This window comes from Neovison vison, chromosome 7, assembly GCF_020171115.1.
Source record: "Neovison vison isolate M4711 chromosome 7, ASM_NN_V1, whole genome shotgun sequence".
In the NCBI taxonomy this organism is placed as follows: domain Eukaryota; kingdom Metazoa; phylum Chordata; class Mammalia; order Carnivora; family Mustelidae; genus Neogale; species Neogale vison.
In genome coordinates, this window is record NC_058097.1 from 173,133,802 (window position 1) to 173,155,962 (window position 22,161).

At 39.3% G+C, this 22,161-nt stretch overlaps 1 protein-coding gene across 1 annotated transcript in view; it reads right to left on the reverse strand.

Annotated features, from left to right (window-relative positions):
- Window positions 1-22,161, reverse strand: part of LGR4 (leucine rich repeat containing G protein-coupled receptor 4) — a 104,207-nt gene that overhangs the window by 39,915 nt on the left and 42,131 nt on the right. Inside the window, exon 2 of the mRNA XM_044258989.1 lies at window positions 7,606-7,677. Coding sequence (XP_044114924.1) covers window positions 7,606-7,677 — 72 coding nt within the window. The remainder of the gene's footprint in view (window positions 1-7,605; window positions 7,678-22,161) is intronic.

The following is a 22,161-nucleotide window of genomic DNA, read 5'->3' on the forward strand; positions in this document are numbered from 1 at the left end:
ACACAAGCAGGAGGAGGGAGAGTGGGAGGAACAGGCCTCATGCTGAGCAGGAAGCCCGATGCGGGGCTCAATCCCAGGACCCTGGGATCATGACCTGAGCTGAAGGCAGATGCTTAAGAACTGAGCCACCCAGGAGCCCCTGAGACATCCTCTTGACTCTACTTCCATGTACCTTTTACAGAGGTTCCGGGCTCTCTCTTACTGCCTCTCAACTGCCCTAGTTCAGATTCTCATAATTCTCACCTGGACAATTGCCATCAGCGTCTTCATTTGTCTCCCTGCACTGTCTCAATCACAAACATCCTACTATCTACTACGAGATTACCTTTACTGAAGGTCATATCTGGTCAAGTCATTCCTTAGCTCAAAACACTTCAATAGTCACTCAAAGGCTAAAACTCCTCATTCGTCTGCCAGGAAACAAGCACAAGACTGGGGCTTCAGTCTGGCCCCAAACTCCTTTCTAGGTTTCTTTTCCATAACTTCCTTTCAGTAAATCAGCACTAGAACCGAACCAAACACCACATCATTCTGAACACCTGTACCAGTTTTTATATCTTTTCTCACACTCCTTCTTCCCCATCTCCTTATGAATTAACTCCTACCAACCCTCAAAACTCTCCAGAAATACTAACTCTTAGATGAGGTCTTCCCTAATATTTCTTAGTAAGTAGAACTTTCTTTCTCCTTTGAACTCTCCAAACTCTAATATACCACCCATTTGTCTTGAAGGCAAGGATCTCATTTAATTCAACATTGAACACAGTGCTCTACCTAACAAAAGTCTGTTGAGTTAGCAAATTGTTTTACAAGTCTTTCCCCATCCTCTCCACATCTACAGGGGCATACCCTGGGATGAAATCCAGGTCCATTAATGACATGCTATGTAACCTCAGGCAAGTTACTTAACCTCTCTGAGGAAAACCTCAGCTCCTCACCAGGAAAATGGGACTGAATATGTAGTTCAACATTTTATGAACTAAAACAATGTCTATTTGGAGGCTGCAGGGCTACCCAATACATAGCAGGTTCAGTTAGTACGAGCTCTCTTCCCATTTCTCTTTTTCCGCCTTTACTCCTTGATCTGACAGCTTTCTAAATGACACATAGGAATTAACATGAACAAGCCATGTCCGTCAGTGAGCTCACTGTATAGTTCCCAGCAGTAAAGGGAGTGATCTTTGCTACCAAATCATCCCAACAGAGCACTAGAAACTGGAGCAGGAGACTGCACCTAAGAACAGAGTATTTTTATTTTTATTATTTTTTAAAATTTTATTTATTTATTTGACAGAGAGAGAGAGAGCACAAGTAGGCAGAGAGGCAGGCAGAGAGAGTGGGGGAAGCAGGCTCCCAGCTGAGCAGAGAGCCCGATGCGGGGCTGCATCCCAGGACCCTGGATTATGACCTGAGCCGAAGGCAGAGGCTTAATCCACTGAGCCACCCAGGCACCCCAGAACAGAGTATTTTTAACTTTCAAACATCACCAGAGCAACTGAGAAACGCTTTTACATTCTGGAAAAAACAGTTTTTGAAACTTAAAATAAATTATCAAGACACAGCAACCACATACAACTTGTGGTTCTAGACTGTATGCTGGACCAGAATTTTATTTTTCTGTTGCTATAGAGAATTACCAATGGAACAGTTGTCAAATTTGAATGAGAATTATAGATCAGATGATAATATACATCAACACTATTTTTTTGAGTTTGGCAACTGTGAATATCTTTGTATTTAGAATAGTTGCAATATTTAGTGGTAAAGGGGAATTATGACTGCAACTTACTCTCAAATGATTCAGGGGGGAAATGTACATATATTTTAGATCTCCTATTGTGTGCATGCATGTGGAAAGAGAATATTAACACTTGGGGAATCTGACTAAATGGTATGTGTGAAAATTCCTTATGCTTACATTTCGTAAGCCTGAAATGTTATGTACATGTGTGCGCATGTGTGTGTATGTGTGAATACCTGTTCTAGGTTTAAGTATTGGCCAAATTAAACTATTTGGTTTTGATCCACTGTTTGTATCTGATTTGAAATCTCCCTGTTCAAATTATTCACTAGTCCTCTTTTGCACTGTAATGCCTTAATTTAGAATTAATGTCCTACAGATGAGGAAAAAAGATGATGAGTAAGCTTGAATAGTACTCAGAGATCTAAATTTTACTTGAGCATTGTGAGTCTTCCAAAGTCAAAGTACATTTTGAAACAAATGGAATTACCCTCATCTGCTAGAATGTATTAAACAATAAAGTGTATAACTGCCAAAGCTGGCAATGGTTTCTACCTGCTATTGCAACATTTAAACTCGAAGTAACATCCATGGACTTTTTTGGTGGCAATTATGGAAAAGCAATTGGATACTCCCTCTATTGTTTCAAATTAAATCATTTTCACAACTCCACATTTCAGCCATTCCCCAAATGCCTATCAATACCCTGCAGGTCTCAAGGAAATCCAAAAGTGGTTGTACCAGCATCACATCAGACTAGATTCTGTGGATAATAAGTTAATATTTCCTAAGAATTCTGGCTTTCCTCTGACACTGCTAACAGAAACCTATGTTGACCCTTTCCAGCTTCCATCGCCAAGCAAAAGAACCTCTCTCTGAAATACTTCAAGAAAAAGAAGCACTGCAATGTTTATGAGGATTGGTGAAATTTACCTCACTCTTGTGGACATAGCACTTTGGCCACAAAGCACTTTGACATAAATTATTCCGTTTTCCCTTCACAATACTACTGTGAGGAGTTACATGTTCAAGAGTAGGAAGCCAAGGTACAAAAATCAAGACACGGTCCCCAATTTTCAGATGTTGTATGTATTGAATTGAACGTTTTTGGAGGAGAGATGTAGGGGAGAAATCAGTGAAGGGCATCCAGTCATTCAGGGCAAACATCTAATCAACTCCCACCTGTTCACCCTCATATCCAATTCAGCTTCTTCAGGATTAAGTCTAAACTGTTTAGCTTAAAAAGTCCCTTTATGATCTATCTGGCCTCATATTCTGATACTTCTCCATCTTTGAATATTTCAAATTTCTCTATATTTCATTAGGAATACCTGTTAGTAAGTGTGTTTTAACATTTCTGAAATGTCTACCTCTATGTCTTTGCACATGTTAAAAGGTTCTTTCTGGAGCACCCAACCTTACATGCATCTGGTAATTCCCAGAAGTCCTTTAAGACTCAGTTGAAGCTATTTTATTTTTAAGATTTTATTTATTTATTTGACAGAGAGAGATCACAACCAGGCAGAGAGGCAGGCAGAGGGAGGGGGGGAAACAGACTCCCCACCCGAGCAGAGACCCCGATGTGGGGCCCGATCCCAGGACCCCAAGATCATAACCTGAGCCGAAGGCAGAGGCCCAACCCACTGAGCCACCTAGGCATCCCTGTTGAAGCTATTCTAGGAAGCCTTTCCCAAATCCTAGAATCTCAAGTAATATATCACGTTAGGCTTTCATTGACCTTACACACATGTCTCTCACAGTCTTCATCACGCTGTACCAAGAGATAGTTCCATACCTTCCTCTAGACCCATGTTGTAAAACTGAGCTTTCTGCAGTGTTAGGAATGTTCTATTGTCTGTGCTGTCAAATACAATAGCCCCTAGCAACAGATGCTTACCAAGTACTTGAAAGATGGCTAGTTTTGCTAAGGAACTGGATTTTTTATTTAATTTTCATTATTTTAAATGTAAAACTAAAAAGCTACCTATGGCTAATGGCTCTAGTATTAGCACAGCAACAGACAGACTGTCACTTCCAAGGATGAAGACCATACTTACCTGTCTCTGTACCCCTGGAAACTACTACAGAACCTGGTACAGAGCAGGATCCAGTGTTTGTTGAAAAAAATAAGTAAATGTTTAAGTATCTATAAATACTTCTTATGTATTGCTGGGAAGTGATTCCACCCAATACTCCAAGCACTCGGAATCATCATATAAAATTTGGCCAACCCGGTCACATCTTGTAAAGTGCACCTCATTAACTATAATAGAAAAAAAAAACCCAAAACCTCAGCAAATCATTCATTTCAACTCAGGGCACCTCAATTTCACAATCACTCTTAAATGACTTCCAGATGAGTTCTGGGTAAATGGTTACAAGGTTTATGAACTATTACAATAGTCATGGCAGCATCATTTTGGAATGTCAAAATCAACTACAATGTTCTATTAAAAAAGGAGGGGGGACTTTTTACCATGCTTTTATTAACATGGAAAAAAATTCCTTTAAATGCCTGAAGTATTCCCAAAGTAGTAAAGACTATTCTAAAGTATTCTTTAAATATCCCCATCAGCTCTCCTAACTGAATTCATTTTTATTTTTATTTTTTTTAAGATTTTATTTATTTATTTATTTGACAGAGGGAGATCACAAGCAGGCAGAGAGGCAGACAGAGAGAGAGAGAGGGAAGCAGGCTCCCTGCTGAGCAGAGAGCCCGGTGCAGGGCTCGATCCCAGAACCCTGAGATCATGACCTGAGCCGAAGGCAGCGGCTTAACCCACTGAGCCACCCAGGCGCCCCTGAATTCATTTCTAAATCCCATCCAATATTTGGAGAAGATGTGCTGGCTTGATCTGATGGGCTCCATCATTGCCAGAGCAGAATATGAAGACAATGTGACCTACCCACAAAGCACTAACAGTCAAGGGTAATTTGGTGCCAATGAAAAGTCTCAACTGACAGAATTCATGAGCTTGACATTGGCGATTTTAAAAAACCCAAGATGTGAACTTCACAAAGCAGAGACTAAGCATGTTTGACTCCATATCCAGGCCCTCACCATACAACCCCTCGGAGTGGAGTTGGCAGTCCAAGGCAACATGGAAGGTGGTCTGCACCCAGTCACCCCACCCAGAGCAAGCAGAGCCTCTCTCCTATCTGGTGCATCACACAGCAGCTATACAATGGGTGAACAACCAATTGTAAATGTCCTTTCATTGCATCATTACTTCCGTAAAGGGAGATTAATCCTAAAGTCTAAAACTTTAAAAATATGTAAATAAATTTGTATAATGTGTATTTATAAACATATAAATAAGAAACAAGAATAAATAGGTAAAGCATCTTAAAAGCTTGACTGGTGGGAGTCAGGAGGCGGGGGCTTCAAACACATAGTTCACTCATTTTTAATTTAAATTTTAATTAAAAAATGACCAGTTAGGGAGTGGGGTGGGCAAAAAGAGTCAAGAGGGTCAAAAGGAATCAACTTTGAATTATAAAATAAGTAAGTCATGAGAATGTAAGGTATAGCACACATTGACTACAGTTAATAATACTGTATTGCATATTTTAAAGTTGTTAAGAGAGTAAATCTTAAAAGTCCTCATCACCAAAAAAAAAAAAAAATGTGTGACTCATGGGGATGGACATTAACTAGACTTACTGTGGTGATCATTGCATAATATACCCAAACATTGAATCATTATATTGAACACCATGAAGCCAGTATGTTATTAGTCAATCGTATCTCAACAAAAGAATGAATAGCCATTTACTACAAAATAATTAATGTTCACTATAGGAAACAAGAGAGGCAAAAATAAAATATACATTTAATTTTTTTAACCCAAAGATAACACTTAGTATTTCACTGCTTTTTTCCTTGCACTTTTAAAATAGTAAAATAAATACTGGCTACAATTTACATAACACTTGCTCTGCTTCATGCACTGTCCTAAGCATTTAACATCTATTAATTCATTCTGTCTTCACCAGAATACTATGAGGGAGACTGTTGCTATCTGTACCATATAGACAAAGAAACTGAGCACAGGGAGGTTAAGTAACTTGACCCAGTTCACAAGCTTAGACGTGGCAAATAATCTCTGTTCAATTTTTGCTGTGGGAACATTGTGTCCAGCTAAGTAGTGTGGGAAGAAAAATTTTGCCTAGATTTTATTAAATACTTAACTGCTCTATCAGCGCTCTTGTCAGAAGCAAGAGAGAACATACAACCTGCAGGGCTTATATTTGACTCCTGTTCCCCATGCTGGGGGAGAGGCTGAGCTAAGATAGGAGACATTCATGGACTTGGATCTAATACTCAATAGCTGGGCTACAGAATATAATCTGTAATATGAATTTAGATTCCTTCAGGGCTGTATCTCTTTGATGTTCTTAGTATCAAACTGTAGTCTTCTTACCTACATGTATTACATAATCCATTAGCCTGGCCATTAGAGGCCTAGATTTAGCTTGATTTAAGTCTGATTTTAATTTATTTTTTCACCTGGATTCTCAATGTAATCTATAGTTTCCAATTACTTTAAAATGTAATTGTGCCTATTTTGATCACAAGCTTCAAAAAAGTGTGGAAAGCAAAATGAAATGGAGGTTAAAACAGATGGAAAGGGATGCCTGGGTGGCTCAGTCATTAAGCATCTGCCTTTGGCTCAGGTCATGATCCCAGAGTCCTGGGATCAAGCCCCTGCATAGGGTCCCTGCTCGGCCGGAAGCCTGCTTCTCCCTCTTACACTCCCCCTGCTTGTGTTCCCTCCTTTGCTGCCTCTCTCCCCGTCAAATAAATAAATAAAATCTTAAAAAAACAAAAGAAAACAGATGGAAAGAACTTCACCACAAAATAAACTGTTAAGCTGGAAGTGTGAGCTACAATTGACAAGTCCAAAAACATTTTTAAAGGTGTTTGAAGAGACTGGGATTATGTTCCATGCCTTCTCCCAATTCCCAAAAGTCTTGTGCAAATGTCCCAGGGGACCTACACTCAATTTTCTGCTCACTTGCAACAATACTGTCTCCTGCATCATGACACTAAAACTCCTTGTATTATTTTTTATGGTTGTGTTACCCACACAGCAACTCCTCTGGCAACAATGGTAATTACTCTAGCCTTGTTATCGCAGGATAACACTGTAATTAACTTGTGTCACTGTAGCATTCATGGTTATAATAATTGTACCAAAAAATTCCAAAGAAAGTAACATTTTTAGTTTTGGCATTCAAAAATAACTTCAGCAATTACACTGCTTAAAAAATCAAGTTTCCCCGAAAAAAAAAAACATGATTTCCGGAGTGCCTGGTTGGGTCAGTCAGTTAAGCATCTCCCTTTGGCTCAGGTCAGGATCCCAGGGTCCTAGGATCAAGCCCCGCATGCCTTTGGCTCACTTCTCAGTAGGGAGTCTGCTTCTCCCTCTCCTTTTGCCCACGCCCCCCCTACTGCTCACACTCTCTCTCTCTCTCAAATAAATAAAAATCTTAAAAAAAAAAGAGGGGAGCCTGGGTGGCTCAGTGGATTAAGCCTCTGCCTTCGGCTCAGGTCTTGATCTCAGGGTCCTGGGATCAAGCCCCAATCCAGCTCTCTGCTCAGCAGGGAGCCTGCTTCCCTTCCTCTCTCTCTGCCTGCCTCTTGGCCTACTTGTGATCTTTCTCTGTCAAATAAATAAATAAAATATTTTTTAAAAAAAAAGAAAAGAAAAAAAGAAACCACTTTATATCCTCTGCACAAATCTCACTGAAACTAAGCTATCTAAATGCCCCCTAAGAAACATTAGACTTTTTGTAAGAGCTTCAAAGGGAACAGGGAAACAAACACACAAATAAAACACATTTCATAAAATATTACTTACAGCTCCTCTAGAAAAGGAAAGTTCTTAAATGCATCTTCCGGTAATTGAGTAATGTTGTTCATACTGATATCCCTGGAAAACATAAAAGTTAAGATTTTTGACTAAGTGATATTAGACTTAAAGAACTTAATTCAACAGAAAAATAAGTGCTGGCATTCTATAAAGAAATGAGAAAAATGAACACACAAGTCAGACATAGGGATAAACACAATCTGGCTTCCAAAGGCAAAGGTAAATTATGTTCCATAATTTAGAAATGAACATAGAAATATACCCGGATCCTATGTATATCCCACTTTTTAAGTATTCAAGGAAAGGAAAGGACATGGAAAGGGAAAGGAAAAAAGAGGCCTCAAACTACCTACAATGAGTAGGCCAGTTTGATTGCCCAGGGCTCTGGTATTCAAAGTGCTGTACCTGATAAAAAATAAACAAATGAATACCCTGGGGCATGATAAAAGATTTGCAGGTACGGGTTGCTTCTTAAGTCACTGTCAGGGACAATAAAACAGGCTGTAGCTGTATTCCAGTCATATTTTCTGCAAAACCTGTAAAAGTCCTCCAGGTAATAGCTGTGAGGGGATTTCATTTTTAGCCTAGGAACAGATGCAGCCCAGAGACATGTGGCTACATGACAGGTATGCTGTCCATTTCCAGTTTTTCCTTCCAGAAGCAGCAGGAAGGAGAGAACTCACTTGCTGATATAACTTGACAATTAACTAGTTCAAAGAGTTAAAAGAAATACTTTATTAACCATTTTCTTCTTCCCTGGCAGCTGCCTTCTCAACTGGTTTTCTCTTTCCATACTCTGTGTTAACATGGACACGGTGAAAGGCAGGTTAAGGCAGCCTCAGAGGGAAAGTCCCAGCATGCACTGGGCCATTACCTCACTCAGGTTCCTCTGCCTCTTGTCTGTGGCTGTGCCCTCAGGTCTCTCCTTTCTAAAAGTCACCAAGAAAATTCACAATTGTGACCGCCTCAACACGTACGAAAGTAGAAGCGAAATCAGCGAACAATAAAACACCAAAATCAGCTAACAATAAAAACACAATGATTTTTATTAATTTGGTCAGGTGAAATCTTCTTTTAAAGGAGCCGACACCTTCAGTACTAAGGTATGTGAGTCCCTTCTCCCTATCTTTGCTACTCACTAAAATTTGGAAATGGAATTTGCACCCTCTTTACAAGCCCTTCCCAAGGCAAGTCTGGAAATCTTCCTGGCTCGGGAATTAACAGTAACAGCAGGCACAAAACCAGCAAAAGCAGTGGCAGCTGATGTGTAGAGAATATTGAAACCGTGGTTAAGACCGCACGAAAGATCCTCCCCTACAAATGAGAAAACTGGGGCTTCCTGAGGTATAGACCCTCCCCAATGTTCACAGGAAATGTGAACTCCAGGGTCCATGATTTTAACTGCACATTGAGTCTTCCCAAGGTATTGTGCAAATCCTGTTACTTCTCTCCATTAATTGTCAAGATAGAAAGCAAACCCACGGTCCTACCAAGGGTAAAAGTGAGAGGGATGCTGCCCGCAAGACCTTGGTACAATCATCAATGAATTTTAGGAGAGCTCTTGCTTGACAATTTAAAAAAAGAACTATAAATAGCTTTAGAATTTGAGGAATCAGAGTTCATATAAATTTGAGTATGAAACTGTTCTGGAGATGAATCCTCTGTCCATAGAGATTCCCATGCATTCCAAAATTTTATCATTGAAAGTAACTCAAAATCTATTAAAGATAATTTGTAAGAAAAATAAAATGAATATATATCTGAAGGAATTTTTTTTCTTAAGGAATTATTTTTAAACAGAGACCCTAATGGTACTTTCGTTAGTCAGTGAACAATATCCTTGGGCAGGGGAAGGGAAACCCTTTGTTTTTCATAAACACTCAAGAAAGATACTGGAGAAACAGCAGCAAAATTGGGATCTGAAGAAGCAGGCTCAACCCCTGCTTCCGCCACGTAGCCACTGTGTAATCCTGGGCCTCAGTTTTCTCATCTGCAAAATGAGAGCACTGAACTGATTGGTTGAGGGGCTTCCCAGCCTGAAATTGTATACTTCTATGATTCACCTTTTCCTGCAGTTTTCATGGAGGGGCCCCCTCCTCCCAAATGAAAATATATGAGGTTCGTTTTGTGGAAAAGGCATGCTTCTGAAACATTTACCATAACACAAAATTTAAAGACTACTAGTTTGCCATTATAAAACCACTGAGTCATTCCCGCTGGAAACCCATTTGCCCTTAACCAATAAAATCATTCTTAAGAATACAACAAAACGTTTAGTCACACTGAAAGGCAAAATAATAATCTGAGTGAGCAATGATTCTGTAAAATATCACACAGCATTGATGCTCTTTAGCCATTCCAATAAATGGAGAAAGAAGGACAACCACAGTTTATTATTTTACAGAAGGAGGCACTCCATACAGTTTTCTCTGAATTCATGTGACTATCACCGTAACAGAAAAACTGATTATTTGCCTCACCATAAAAAGACACGTACTTAGAAATTACACCACATTATCTCTGCATTCCAATTTTTTAAAACACATACACCTATATAATTCTCTCATTTTTTTTCCCCCTAAGAGTAACAAGACATGACAGGTAGTTCTGCTGTGAGCCATAAATGCAATTAGTAGGACTCCATATTTACAAACTAATATGTTTTAAACATGTGGTGAGGTTTTGTTTCAAAGTTTCAGATTCAGGAGCAACACTTGTTTCCAAAATGTCCTAAATTTCACAAAACTAGAGAGGTTCCACCTTTATAGCTATTTCCCCTCATCTTTCTGGGTTTAAACAAAATATTTGAGAATAGGAAGGAAAAAAAAAAAGAAGAAGATGGGGGAGCCTACAAGATGTTATCTCCAGAGAAGCTCTGGAAACATGTGGTTACAGATTATAAGGTGGGTGGGTACTCATTTAAAATAATGAGGGCTAATGGTGATAAACAACCTACAGACAAGCCTTAGAGAGGATTCCAGACCTGACATCACCAACTCTGACAACAGAGTTTATGGTTGGAAAGGATGCTGGGGATGATAAGTTAACTGTAACAATTTACAAATGGAAGCCCTATGCCATAATTACAAACATCTCAGGCTCACAGGCCATATGAATCATTAAAACACCTAAGTTTAAAAAAATTATATAGAAAATGTTCAGCTAAAAGATAAACCTTGAGATCAGTGGTTTGACCTTCATATGGGCAACACAATCTTAGAAGCAATCTGTGATATCAAACCCACTGATTTGCCATCCTGGATGCCTATGAAGGAAATAAATATAACAGAAAACAAAAAAATTGGGTGCCTGGGTGGCTCAGCCAGTTAAGCATCTGCCCTCGGCTCGAGTTTCTGGGATAGAGTCCCCCATCTGGCTTCCTGCTCAGTCTCTCTGAGCCATTGCCTGCCACTCCTCCTGCTTATGCTCTCTCTCTCTCTCTCACTGCCAAATAAATAAATAAAATCTGAAAGAAAAAAGAAAGAAAGAAAGAAAGAAAAGAAAAGAAAATGAATGAATGAATCATACAAGGTCAGAACATCACCAACTCACAAATGCGTCCGAGGGCAATTTCAAGAGAGGTGATGGCCTTCCTTGGGTTCAGCCTGGTATAGTTGGAAGTACACAGGCTTGGTATCACAAAGACCAAGATCTACCTATGAATGTACTAGCTGTGCGATCTTGGGCAAGCCTTTCATCTTTTCTGAGCCCTAGCTTCTTCATTTGGAAAAAAAGAGTCAGGAATAACTAAATCCTGTAGACTCCTGAAGATCAGAAAATGTCAAGTTACATATGAGACGCTAAGTAAGTAATAAGGTATTAGCTTACTACCATCCAGAGTTGTGCTGCTCCTGGAAGCTGGCGGTCTGAGTCCAGTGCAGTGAAAGCTAGCAGGCCGAGCATCACAACATGACATGTTGTGGTGGACTTCCTTCCCAGAAAGAAATCAGTTTTACACAAGAGAAACACTCAATGGTGCAGAAGACCTAAAACCTGGAGTCATTCCAACTACGAAACTAGATTCTAAACTCCAGAACTCCAAGAGTCAAAATTTTTAAGGTAGAAGAGCCCTTTGAAGTCACATACTTCACTTTAAAAGAAAAAAGTTGAGGCCCAGGAGTTGACAGAGTCAAGCACTTGAAAGACGCGGGAGGGAAGAGGAATGGGCAGAGAGGAAGGAAATTATATTCTTACAGGAATTTTTTAGAAGGACAATCCACTTTCTAAGGATTAGGAGGGCTTCATACAGTTATAAGCAGAGAACAGAATCCAGAGCTTTTAGTGGGGTGCTTGACTATATCTTTTCCATACATATTTGTTCCATAACAGACTTCTTCATACTTAGTTCTCTCAAACAGAACAAATGTCTGCATATTATACCAACCAAACTCCCAATTTTCTACCACAGAGATCAGAAATACAGAAGGTGCATTACCTCACTAGAAAAATAAAGCTGAATGCTCAAACACCAGCAGTCACTGGTTTCAAAATTAAAATTTAAAGGGTACAATTGTTTAATTGAAACTGCTAAATCTCCCCAGTGGTTAAACTCTCATCTTTTTTCTCTCATAAAATTCACTACCTCTAATGTATCTACAGAGTAAAGAGCAACATCATGTTTCAACAAGGTACCTTTTTAAAATCCCCATAAAATGCTCCAGAAGCAAGCCTAACCTGTTTGCTGATGGCCAAGCGTGTACCACCATAGACTCCGCCACTGCATGCTCGCTGGGTCTGGGCCTCCTGCCACGGAATTATTTAATTTCCAATATACTGTGACTGACCCAATGTTATCTAAATTTGAATAAGCCCTCCTATTTGTACTAGATAAAACCGTACTGCTACTACCAGACTGTTGATTATATCTCAAACACTATCCAGCAGTTTCAAGTCCCTAAATGACATGCAGGTGCTGGAGAACACAGGGTTCTGTAATGTGTTCTCTAGGAAATGGTTATGTCTTTAAACTCAACAAACATATGTTGATAGTGAGTACTACTATCCCAATGACTTTTCTAGGGTCTTTTGTAGTTAGCCCAAAATTTCAGGTCAGTCTCCCATTCACAGATGTCTACAGTATGAACAAAAAAGAAAACAAAAACTACATTTGAAAAATGCTTCTGGGGGAACTAATTTGAAGGGAAGGTCTCTCTGGTCCCCCAGCAGTGCCAACACCCACAGAACACCAGAGTTCTAGTCAAAGCCCATGAAGAGTTCATTTCTTTTCCAACACAATTCTATATCTCTAGGCAAGCAATCTCTTTTTCTCCCTATTTCTTTCTTTTCAGAACAAACGTTATCTATGTGTATAGGGTTTTTTTTTTTTTAACTGAAATACAGGGGTGCCTGGGAGGCTCAGCCAGTTAAGTGTCTGCCTTCGGCACAGGTCATGATCCCAGGGTCCAGGGATCCAGCCCTGTGTCTTCTCCCTTTGCCTGCCTCTCCCCCTGCTTGTGCTCTTCTTTCTCTCTCAAATAAATGAATAAAATCTTTTTAAAAATGATTTTAAAAAACCCTGAAGCACGGAGAAAACCATCCACAATATCAATTCACAGAAATAACCACTGTCCTATTTCATGGGTGTCATGACAGATTTTTTTTCTACATAGAGCGTACTATTTTACAAATGTGAAATCCTATAGTTCTGAACATGTTTATCCATCGGCACCTAAAGGTCTTCAAGAGGCAATGAAAACTTCCCTGAAAATATATTTGACTAAAAGTACAATATTACCATCTAATAGACCCTGATGCTCTTTTTGGCAGGACATACAGCATGAGATGAGAAAGCCCTTGTTAGTTAAAGCCACCATGCCAATGGCAAAAGAGGTGAATTAAGGACTTGCCTATAAAAGGAGATATCGTGTGACCCATTTAACATGAGCCACATATGTGCCAGGCAGCATGCTAGTATGTGAGGCTCCTTGTGTCAGAAGTTGTGCTCCCAGTTATTTTCTTTTTTAATGAAAATCTGTCACTCTAGTCTCCTCTACCACTTACTATCACTATATATTGTTGCAACATCCAATTAAGTTCAACTTTTGAAATATGCATCATTGCATTCTGAAAGCAACCAGAGCAGCTATGTCTATGTGAAGATGCTGCTCTTTATACTACAGAAATTAGGCCAAAACAGTTCATACGCCATTTCAGTCAGATGTTGTTCCCGAGGTATCTTCCTGACCTTACATGGTTAGCACTACAGGAGTCCAGCTAGATGTCAAAACAGACCACCCTCTAATGCCATGGGCAACATTTCTACTGCAGTTTTAGTCAGCAAGAGGAATTGACTTCATGCTATCTGGACCACTGGTTGGTGTTTCAAACACAAAAATGCAGTGATTTCCAGGGAAAGAATCCAAAACTTGTTTCCCTGCAGGCCTGCAGTCCTTAAGGAGGTATCTGCTACAACCCAGCATAATGATACTTAAAAATAAATTTTAATTACTGCAGAGAAAAGTTATCACCTTGTAATGTCATGATCTATTTAAAGTACTTGAATATCTTTATATATAATCTTCTTAACAACACAGAAAGTCTAGAGAAAATGCCAACTTCAGATCTTAAAAAATGAAAACTTTTTTGGTATGGGAGATATAGAGAACAACATTTTTAATTCATTTTACGATCATCTACTTTAGCGGATTAAAACCTCCCCTTCAGGCCCTTTTAGAATTTTTCTATTAATGACTATAATGCTATCGCTAAGAAAATGAAAAGACATGAAACAGACTGGAAGAAAATATTTGCAAAACACGTAAGATCAAGGAATAGTACCTCCATGCAGAAAGAACTCTCTAAACTCAGTAAGAAAATAAACCTGATTTTTAAGTGGGCAAAAAGATTTGAACAGACACTTCACCAAAGAAGATTACACAAATGGCAGAAAGCACCTAAAAAAAGGTGTTCAACAGTAGCCAGTGGGGAAATGCAAAATAAATCACAAATCACAAGATACACCACACAACTATCAGAATGGCTAAAATGTGACACCCCTCCCCCCAAAAAATGCTGAACATGTCAAGTCCTGATAAGGATACAGAACAGCAGGAACTCTCATACACTGCTGGTGGGAAGGCAACATGGTGCCACCACTTCGGAAAGCAGTTCGGCAGTTCCTTATAAAATCGAACGTGCACTTATGACCATGACTCAGCAGCTCCAGGTATAAGTAACTGCCAAAAAATGGAAAGAACCCAAACACCCTCCAACTGGTAAAGGGATAAAGAAACTCTGGTGTATCTATACAATGTTAATAACATCCAACAACAAAAAGGAGACTACTGATACATAGGAGCAGGAGCACAGATGAATCGCAAATACTTTATGCTACGTCAAAGCCTGACTCAAAAGGCTATCCGCCGTGTGCCACTCATACGGCACACTAGAAATGGCCAACTTTTCGAGACAGAAAACTGATTGGTGGTGGCCAGCAGCTGGGGGGGATGGAGTGGGAGAAAAATGGCTACACAGGGGAACAGAAGAACTTTTTGGTGTGATGGAAATGCTCTATATCTTGATTTTGATGATGGTTATATGATTACAGGTATCCAAACTCTTAGAACTGTCTACTAAAGAGTGAGAGTTTTACTGTATGTAAATTAAACCTCAACACCAGCCTTTTATAAATAAGAACATATATATTACCCTCCTCACATTTCTTCCACAGGAAAAAGAATTAATCCAATGGCTAGAAGTTCTCTTTCCCAGGCTGACCCAACTCCAAATGATATGACACACAGCTACCCACTTACAGCAAGACATCAGCCCAAGCCTCTTCATTCCCTCTTTACTAAGCACCTGCTGGGTTTGTGTCTGTGTGCTGGGCACTGGGTACATAAAGGCAAGTAAGACAGAGTTTACCCAAAGAGCACTCTGAGACAGCAGCAAGGCAATAAAAAATGACAAGTACACTGTGATATGTGTGGCACAGCAAGGGAAGATAATCAGCCAAACCTGGAGCAGGGGACAGACTTCTAAAGGCAAGGCTGTTGTGCCAAGGTGTGAAGGGAAGATGTTATTTTGTAGAGTGCTGGTATTTCAATCTGTGCACTCACTCATTAGGTTGGCAACGTTTCTCAGCAGGGCGCAATTGGCATGTTGAGTAGGATAATTCCTCATTATTCAAGACAACTTTGCTCACTATAGGGCACTTGGCATCCCTGTTCTCACCAGCACACTAATTAGTGCAACTAAAAACACTTCCCAAACACTTCCAACCTTCCCAAGCAAGTTGGTAGCACAGAGAGGAAGATGAAATTTATTTAGCAAGTAGAACATGGCATTCTAAAGAAGAAAGAAAAAAAAAAAATATATATATATATATATATAATGAAAAGCCAATATCAAAGTACATCACATAAAAAAAGAACCAGCTGGGCATCCAAGTGGCTCACTCAGTTAAGTGCCTGCCTTCGGCTCAGGTCATGATCCCAGGGTCCTGGGATTGAGCCCCACATTGGGCTTCTTGCTCAGCGGGGAGCCTGCTTCTACCTCTGCCTGCCGCTCTCCCTGCTTGTATTCTCTCTCTCTGATATATAAATAAATAAATACAATCTTAAAACAAAAAGAAAGAAAGAAAGAGAACCAGGACTGTTTCACGACAATCATTTAGATTTTTCCATATATACTGCTTCATGATGAAAAATGTAGTCATTGGATTCATGGGGAAATAAATTTGAAAGACTCTGAATGAGATAACTTATTTGTTTGGGTAAGGGTGCCTTCCAGGCACAGGGACAATCACGTGTGAAAGCACACTGAATGAGATAAAACCAGAGCGGTTAAAAAGAGAAAACTATCTAGGAACTTGAACATTACAAACTAGTAGGGATACAGGTGGCAAGAGAAGCTACCAAGATTAGCAGAACGTACATCCCCAAAAGCCTTGCTGATGTGACCTCTAGAAATCGGAGCTGTCAGGGACTCCTGGGTGGCTCAGTCAGTTAAGCGTCAGCCTTTGGCTCAGGTCATGAGCCCAGGGTCCTGGCATCAAGTCCCGCATCCAGCTTTTTGCCCAGCAGGGAGCCTGCTTCTCCCTCTGTCTGCTGCTCCCCCTGCTCGTGCTCACTTGCCCTTTCTCTGACAAATAAGTAAATAAAATCTTTCAAAAAATTATAAAAAGAAAAAAAAATTTTAAAAACAAATCAGAACTGCCAGAGGAGCTTAAAGCATATCAAGTTTGCAGCAGAAGATAATTCTGGCAGCCATATATTACAATGGGAGGAAAGGAAGCAAAGATGAAATTCAGCCCTTCTGGAACGCAGTTCCCTGACTGTAAAATATTGTGTACTTGCTACTTCTCAGGTCCTTTCCAAATCTATCATTATGACTCCTACTTTGGCATTCCTGATTCTGCACATTCCATGCATAATTAGTAGAAAATAAGCAACTCTTAGATTCATGTTTTTCCTATATGCGCAGGCACATTTGCTTGTGTTAGCAAGTGTGTGAAGCACAGACTTTTAAAACATACCCCCTTTAGAATTACAAGAGTTCAGCAATTAAGAAAGACGCATGACTTCATTTCCAAAGGTAATATTTTATGCTGTAATTGTTTATGCTCTCAATGAAGCAATACAGCCTAGGAGACGTTGAAGGGTGTGTTCTTCAAGGAGATGCTAACCCAACTAGTTAGTAAAGAGGGAGAACAAAACACCGGTGTGAAAATACCACACCACAACGAAAGGCAGGTGTGGTTGAAATTACACATCCTTAAAGGGGTACCTTTAAAAAATAAAAGTGGTCAGGCTAATTCAATATTTTCTAATATTGAAACAAGTTCCACTTGTTTCTGGAGCTTTTTGTTTTTGTCTTTCTAAACAGAGTCTAGTTGTCAAGTGTGGAATGTGCACTGACGACAAAAATATAAAATGCTCGAAACTTGGAGTAATGTTTACTAAATGGCAAAGAAGAAATGCATGCCAAAGAGAGAAAGAACATTACTTTTCTTTCTATAGTTTGATCAAGGACCCTAGCATCTGGCATCATACGGAACAGACAAGGGTTAAACTCTAATATTCTTTGTTTTCTTGCTACTTAACGGGTGTTCCCAGGCATTCTTTGGGTGTCAACAGCTGTTCTGGTAACCCTAACGATGACAAAACAGCGCTCATTACCAGCCAAGACACACAGACAGAATGGTATTTCAATAGTCCATTTAACATCAACAAGTAAGTATTGTCAGCTGGGCACATTGGAAACACTCAATTACTTCATCCCAGCCAACAAAATGCACTATTCATAAAGAAATCAACCCAACAGCATTTATTATGGTAAATATTCTAATTAACTAAACGGTTTATGTTTTATTATGGCTACACTTATTAACACCACTGATAGGAAAAACATTACTTCATGGTCCTGCCTTCAAACACGCACACCCACGAAAACTTCTGTTTAGACGCGCTTTTTTTAAAAAAACTTCAACTCACAACCAATTAATGGCTTATGAAATCATTTTGATGGGTCATAGCCAATTTTTTTTTAATTTAAATAGGAAAGAATAGAATAAATTAGAAAAAAAATCAGAGTATATCAAATGTAGTAACAGAAAGTATTGGTTCAGGGAATTTTGGTCTAGTGTATGTGTGTTTCTGTCTTACTGACTACAAAGTCTCAAGTTTGTATACACTTGTCTGTGAAATATATTTAGAACCATGAATTCAAGGGTTTGGCTATTAAAGCCAAATATTTCTTATTCTTCCCCAACAGCACCCCCCCACACACACCCCGATGGAATCACAACTGCAGCTGCTTTCCCAGCACAGGATTGGCTCAATGTATTTAGTAATCTTGAAAGTCTTCCTTTATCTATAAAGTTCTCTCTTGGGGGCGCCTGGGTGGCTCAGTGGGTTAAAGCCTCTGCCTTCGGCTCAGGTCATGATCCCAAGGTCCTGGGTTCGAGCCCCGCATCGCATCGGGTTCTCTGCTCAGCAGGGAGCCTGCTTCCCTTCCTCTCTCTCCTTCTGCCTACTTGTGATCTCTGTCAATATATAAATAAAATCTTAAAAAAAATTTTTTTAAAGTTTCCTCTTAGAATTGCACTGCTGCATGCCATAGATTTTGGACCATTCTGTTTTCATTTTCATGGGTATCAAGGTGTTTTGGGTTTTTTTTATTCTTCTTTGAGCCCTTCATTGACCCATGGGTTGTGTAGCAGCATGTTGTCTGCCTCTACCTGTTGGCGTCGTTTCCATTTTTCTTCTTGTAATTGATTTCTACTTTCATTCTGTGGTGGTAGGAAAAGATGTTTGAAATCACTCAACCTTCTTAAATTTATTGAGACTCGTCTTGTGGCCTAAAATGGGATCTAGCCTGGAAAACATTTCATGTGCACTTAAGAAGAATGTGTGTTTTGTTTTTGAATGGAAAGTTCTGTCTGCATCTATTAAGTCCATCTGCATTAAGGCCAATGTTTCTGTATTAATTTTGCCTGGATGATCTATCCACTGATGGAAGTGGGGTGGTAAGGTTCCCTACTGTTAGTGTACTACTGTCAGTTTCTCCCTTGGTGTCTATTAACATTGCTTTATATATATGTGGGGTCCAGATTAACAAGTGCTACATATTCTTGTTGGATTAATCCTTTTCTCATTATGTAATGCCCTTCTTTGTCTCTTGCTACAGCTGCTTTTTTAAAGTCTATTTTGTCTGATGCAAGTATTACTATCCCAGCTTTATTTTTTATTTTCAATTACATGAAAATCTTTTTCCGTCCTTTCACTTTCAGTCTGGGCATGTCTGTAGATCTTAGGTGAGTCTCTGGTAGGCAACATATAGATGGGCCTTGTTTTTTATCCATGTAGCTATCTTATGTATTTTGATTAAAGTGTTTAGTCCATTATAATAAATAAAAAAATAAAATAAAATAAAATAAAGGGCTTCTGGCTGGCTCAGTTGGAAGAGTATGAGATCTTAATCTCAGTCATGAGTTTGAGTCCCACACAGGGAATAGAGATTACTTTAAAAATAAATAGGGGCGCCTGGGAGGATCAGTCGTTAAGCGTCTGCCTTCGGCTCGGGTCATGATCCCAGGGTCCTGGGATCGAGCCCTGCATCAAGCTCTCTGTTCAGTGGGAAGTCTGCTTCTTCCTGTCCCACTCCCCCTACTTGTTCCCTCTCTAACTGTCTCTCTCTCCCTGTCAAATAAATAAAACCTTTTGAAAAATAAATGAACTTTTTTAAAAGGCATTTTGTCCACTTTTTTTTTCTTTAAGAGAGAGACAGAGAGAGAGAGAGCATACACATAAACGAGGAAAGAGCAGAGAGAGAATCTTAGGCAGGTTCCACACTCAGCATGAAGCCCAATGCAGAGCTTGATCTCACAACCCTGAGTTCATGACCTTGGCCAAAATCAAAAGTTGGATATCAACTGACTGACCTAGTCCACTTACATTTAAAGTAATTACTGATAGGGATGTGTATACACTTGTGTTTTTTGACAGCATATTTTACTTTTTACTTTGTGTATCCCATAACAACTTACTGTGATTATAGCTGATTTTACTACTTTTGTCATTCAAACTTCATACTAGCTTTATTAGTGGCTGATCCACCAACTTCACTGTACATTTGCTTTACCAATGAGATTATTTTCTTTCATTTATTTTCTTATTTCTATGTATGGCCTTTTTTCCACTTAAACAAATCTCTTTTGTTACTTCTTATAAAGCTGTGGTAGTAGAAATGAACTCCTTTAGCTTTCGCTTGTCTGGGAAACTTTTTTATTTTCCCATCTATTCCTGAATGACAATGTTGCTGGGTAGAGTATTCTTGACTGTTAAGGTTTTTTTCTTTTCAGCCACTTGAATATATCATGCCACTCCTTTCTGGACTGCAGTTTCTGCTGAAAAACAGCCTGATAGTCTATGGGGTTCCCTTATACAGAACTGCTTTCTCTTAATGCTTTTAAGACTCTCTAGCTTTTTTTTTTTTTTTTCCAATTTATTTATTTTCAGAAAAACAGTATTCATTATTTTTTCACCACACCCAGTGCTCCATGCAAGCCGTGCCCTCTATAATACCCACCACCTGGTACCCCAACCTCCCACCCCTCCGCCACTTCAAACCCCTCAGATTGTTTTTCAGAGTCCATAGTCTCTCATGGTTCACCTCCCCTTCCAATTTATCCAAAAGCACATACCCTCCCCAATGTCCATAACCCTACCCCCCTTCTCCCAACCCCCCTCCCCCCAGCAACCCACAGTTTGTTTCGTGAGATTAAGAGTCACTTATGGTTTGTCTCCCTCCCTATCCCATCTTGTTTCATGGATTCTTCTCCTACCCACTTAAGCCCCCATGTTGCATCACCACTTCCTCATATCAGGGAGATCATATGATAAAGACTCTCTAGCTTTTTTTACATTTTAATTATAATATATTTTGGTGTAAACCTCTTTGGATTCATCTTGTTTGGAACTCTCTACTTTTGGGACCCAAATGTCTGTTTCCTTCCCCCAGTTAAGGAAGTTTTCAGAGGTACCCCTTCTCCAAATAAGTTTTCTGCCCCTTTCTCTCTCTCTCTCCTTCTTCTGGACCCCTATGATATGAATGTTAGTTTGCTTCATGTTGTCCCAGAAGTTTCTGAAACTAGCTTCATTTTTTTAAAAAATTATTATTATTATTTTTTTTTGAAGTACAGTTTGGGTGATTTCCACTACCCTGTCGTCTGGATCATTAATCCCAGCTCCTGTATTGTCTAACTAGCTGTTTATTCCCTCTAGGGTATTTTCCCCTTCTGTTATTGTCTTCTTCATCTCTCACTGTCACTTTCTTACATTGTCTAGCTCTTTCTTGAAGTTCTGTGTTCATCCATTCTTCTCTCTGTGGGGGTTCCTAGAAGTATATGATAAATCACTGTTTGTACATCCAATAATCATCCTAGACAAGAAAAGCTCCAATTTCTAAGACACTGAGGCACTGACTTCATTATGGGGAGACAAGAATAAAATTCTAAATGATAAGGTGTAGGCCTAAACTCAGAGACAAGCTGAGATTTCACCAACCTATTAATGTAGGCTTTGTGGAGCAACTGTTTCCCTTCAGGTTATGAGGTATGTGGTACCCCTCCCAAACACACATACCACACACTCTCCCTTCTCCCCTCTGATGGCCGTTTTTTAAAAGGCTTATAAAACATATTCTATCCTTAAAGGAATGACTCAAAATTGTAACTAAGATGACTCAATCATTTCTGGTGACTACAAGACAACAGACATTGATAATGATGGTTTATAAAAAGATATTCCCTTGGGAATGACTTAATAACTCATTAAAGTCACTAATGATTTATTTACCATAGAAGAAGCTATGCAATCAGATCTGAGATACTCTTAAATCTTTGAGGAAAGATTCTCAAATTTGGTTTTGTAATACTCCTGGACATCTCCACTTGTAGCAAGTTTTTAAGTTCTAACAAGTCCCAAACAAAAAACTAATTCCTTTTAATTCAGCAATTAACATGGATCATATGATCCTTTATTTCTTACCTTGGACAGAAAACAATGGGCTACCTTAAAATTTGTTTGTTTGTTTAAGATTTTA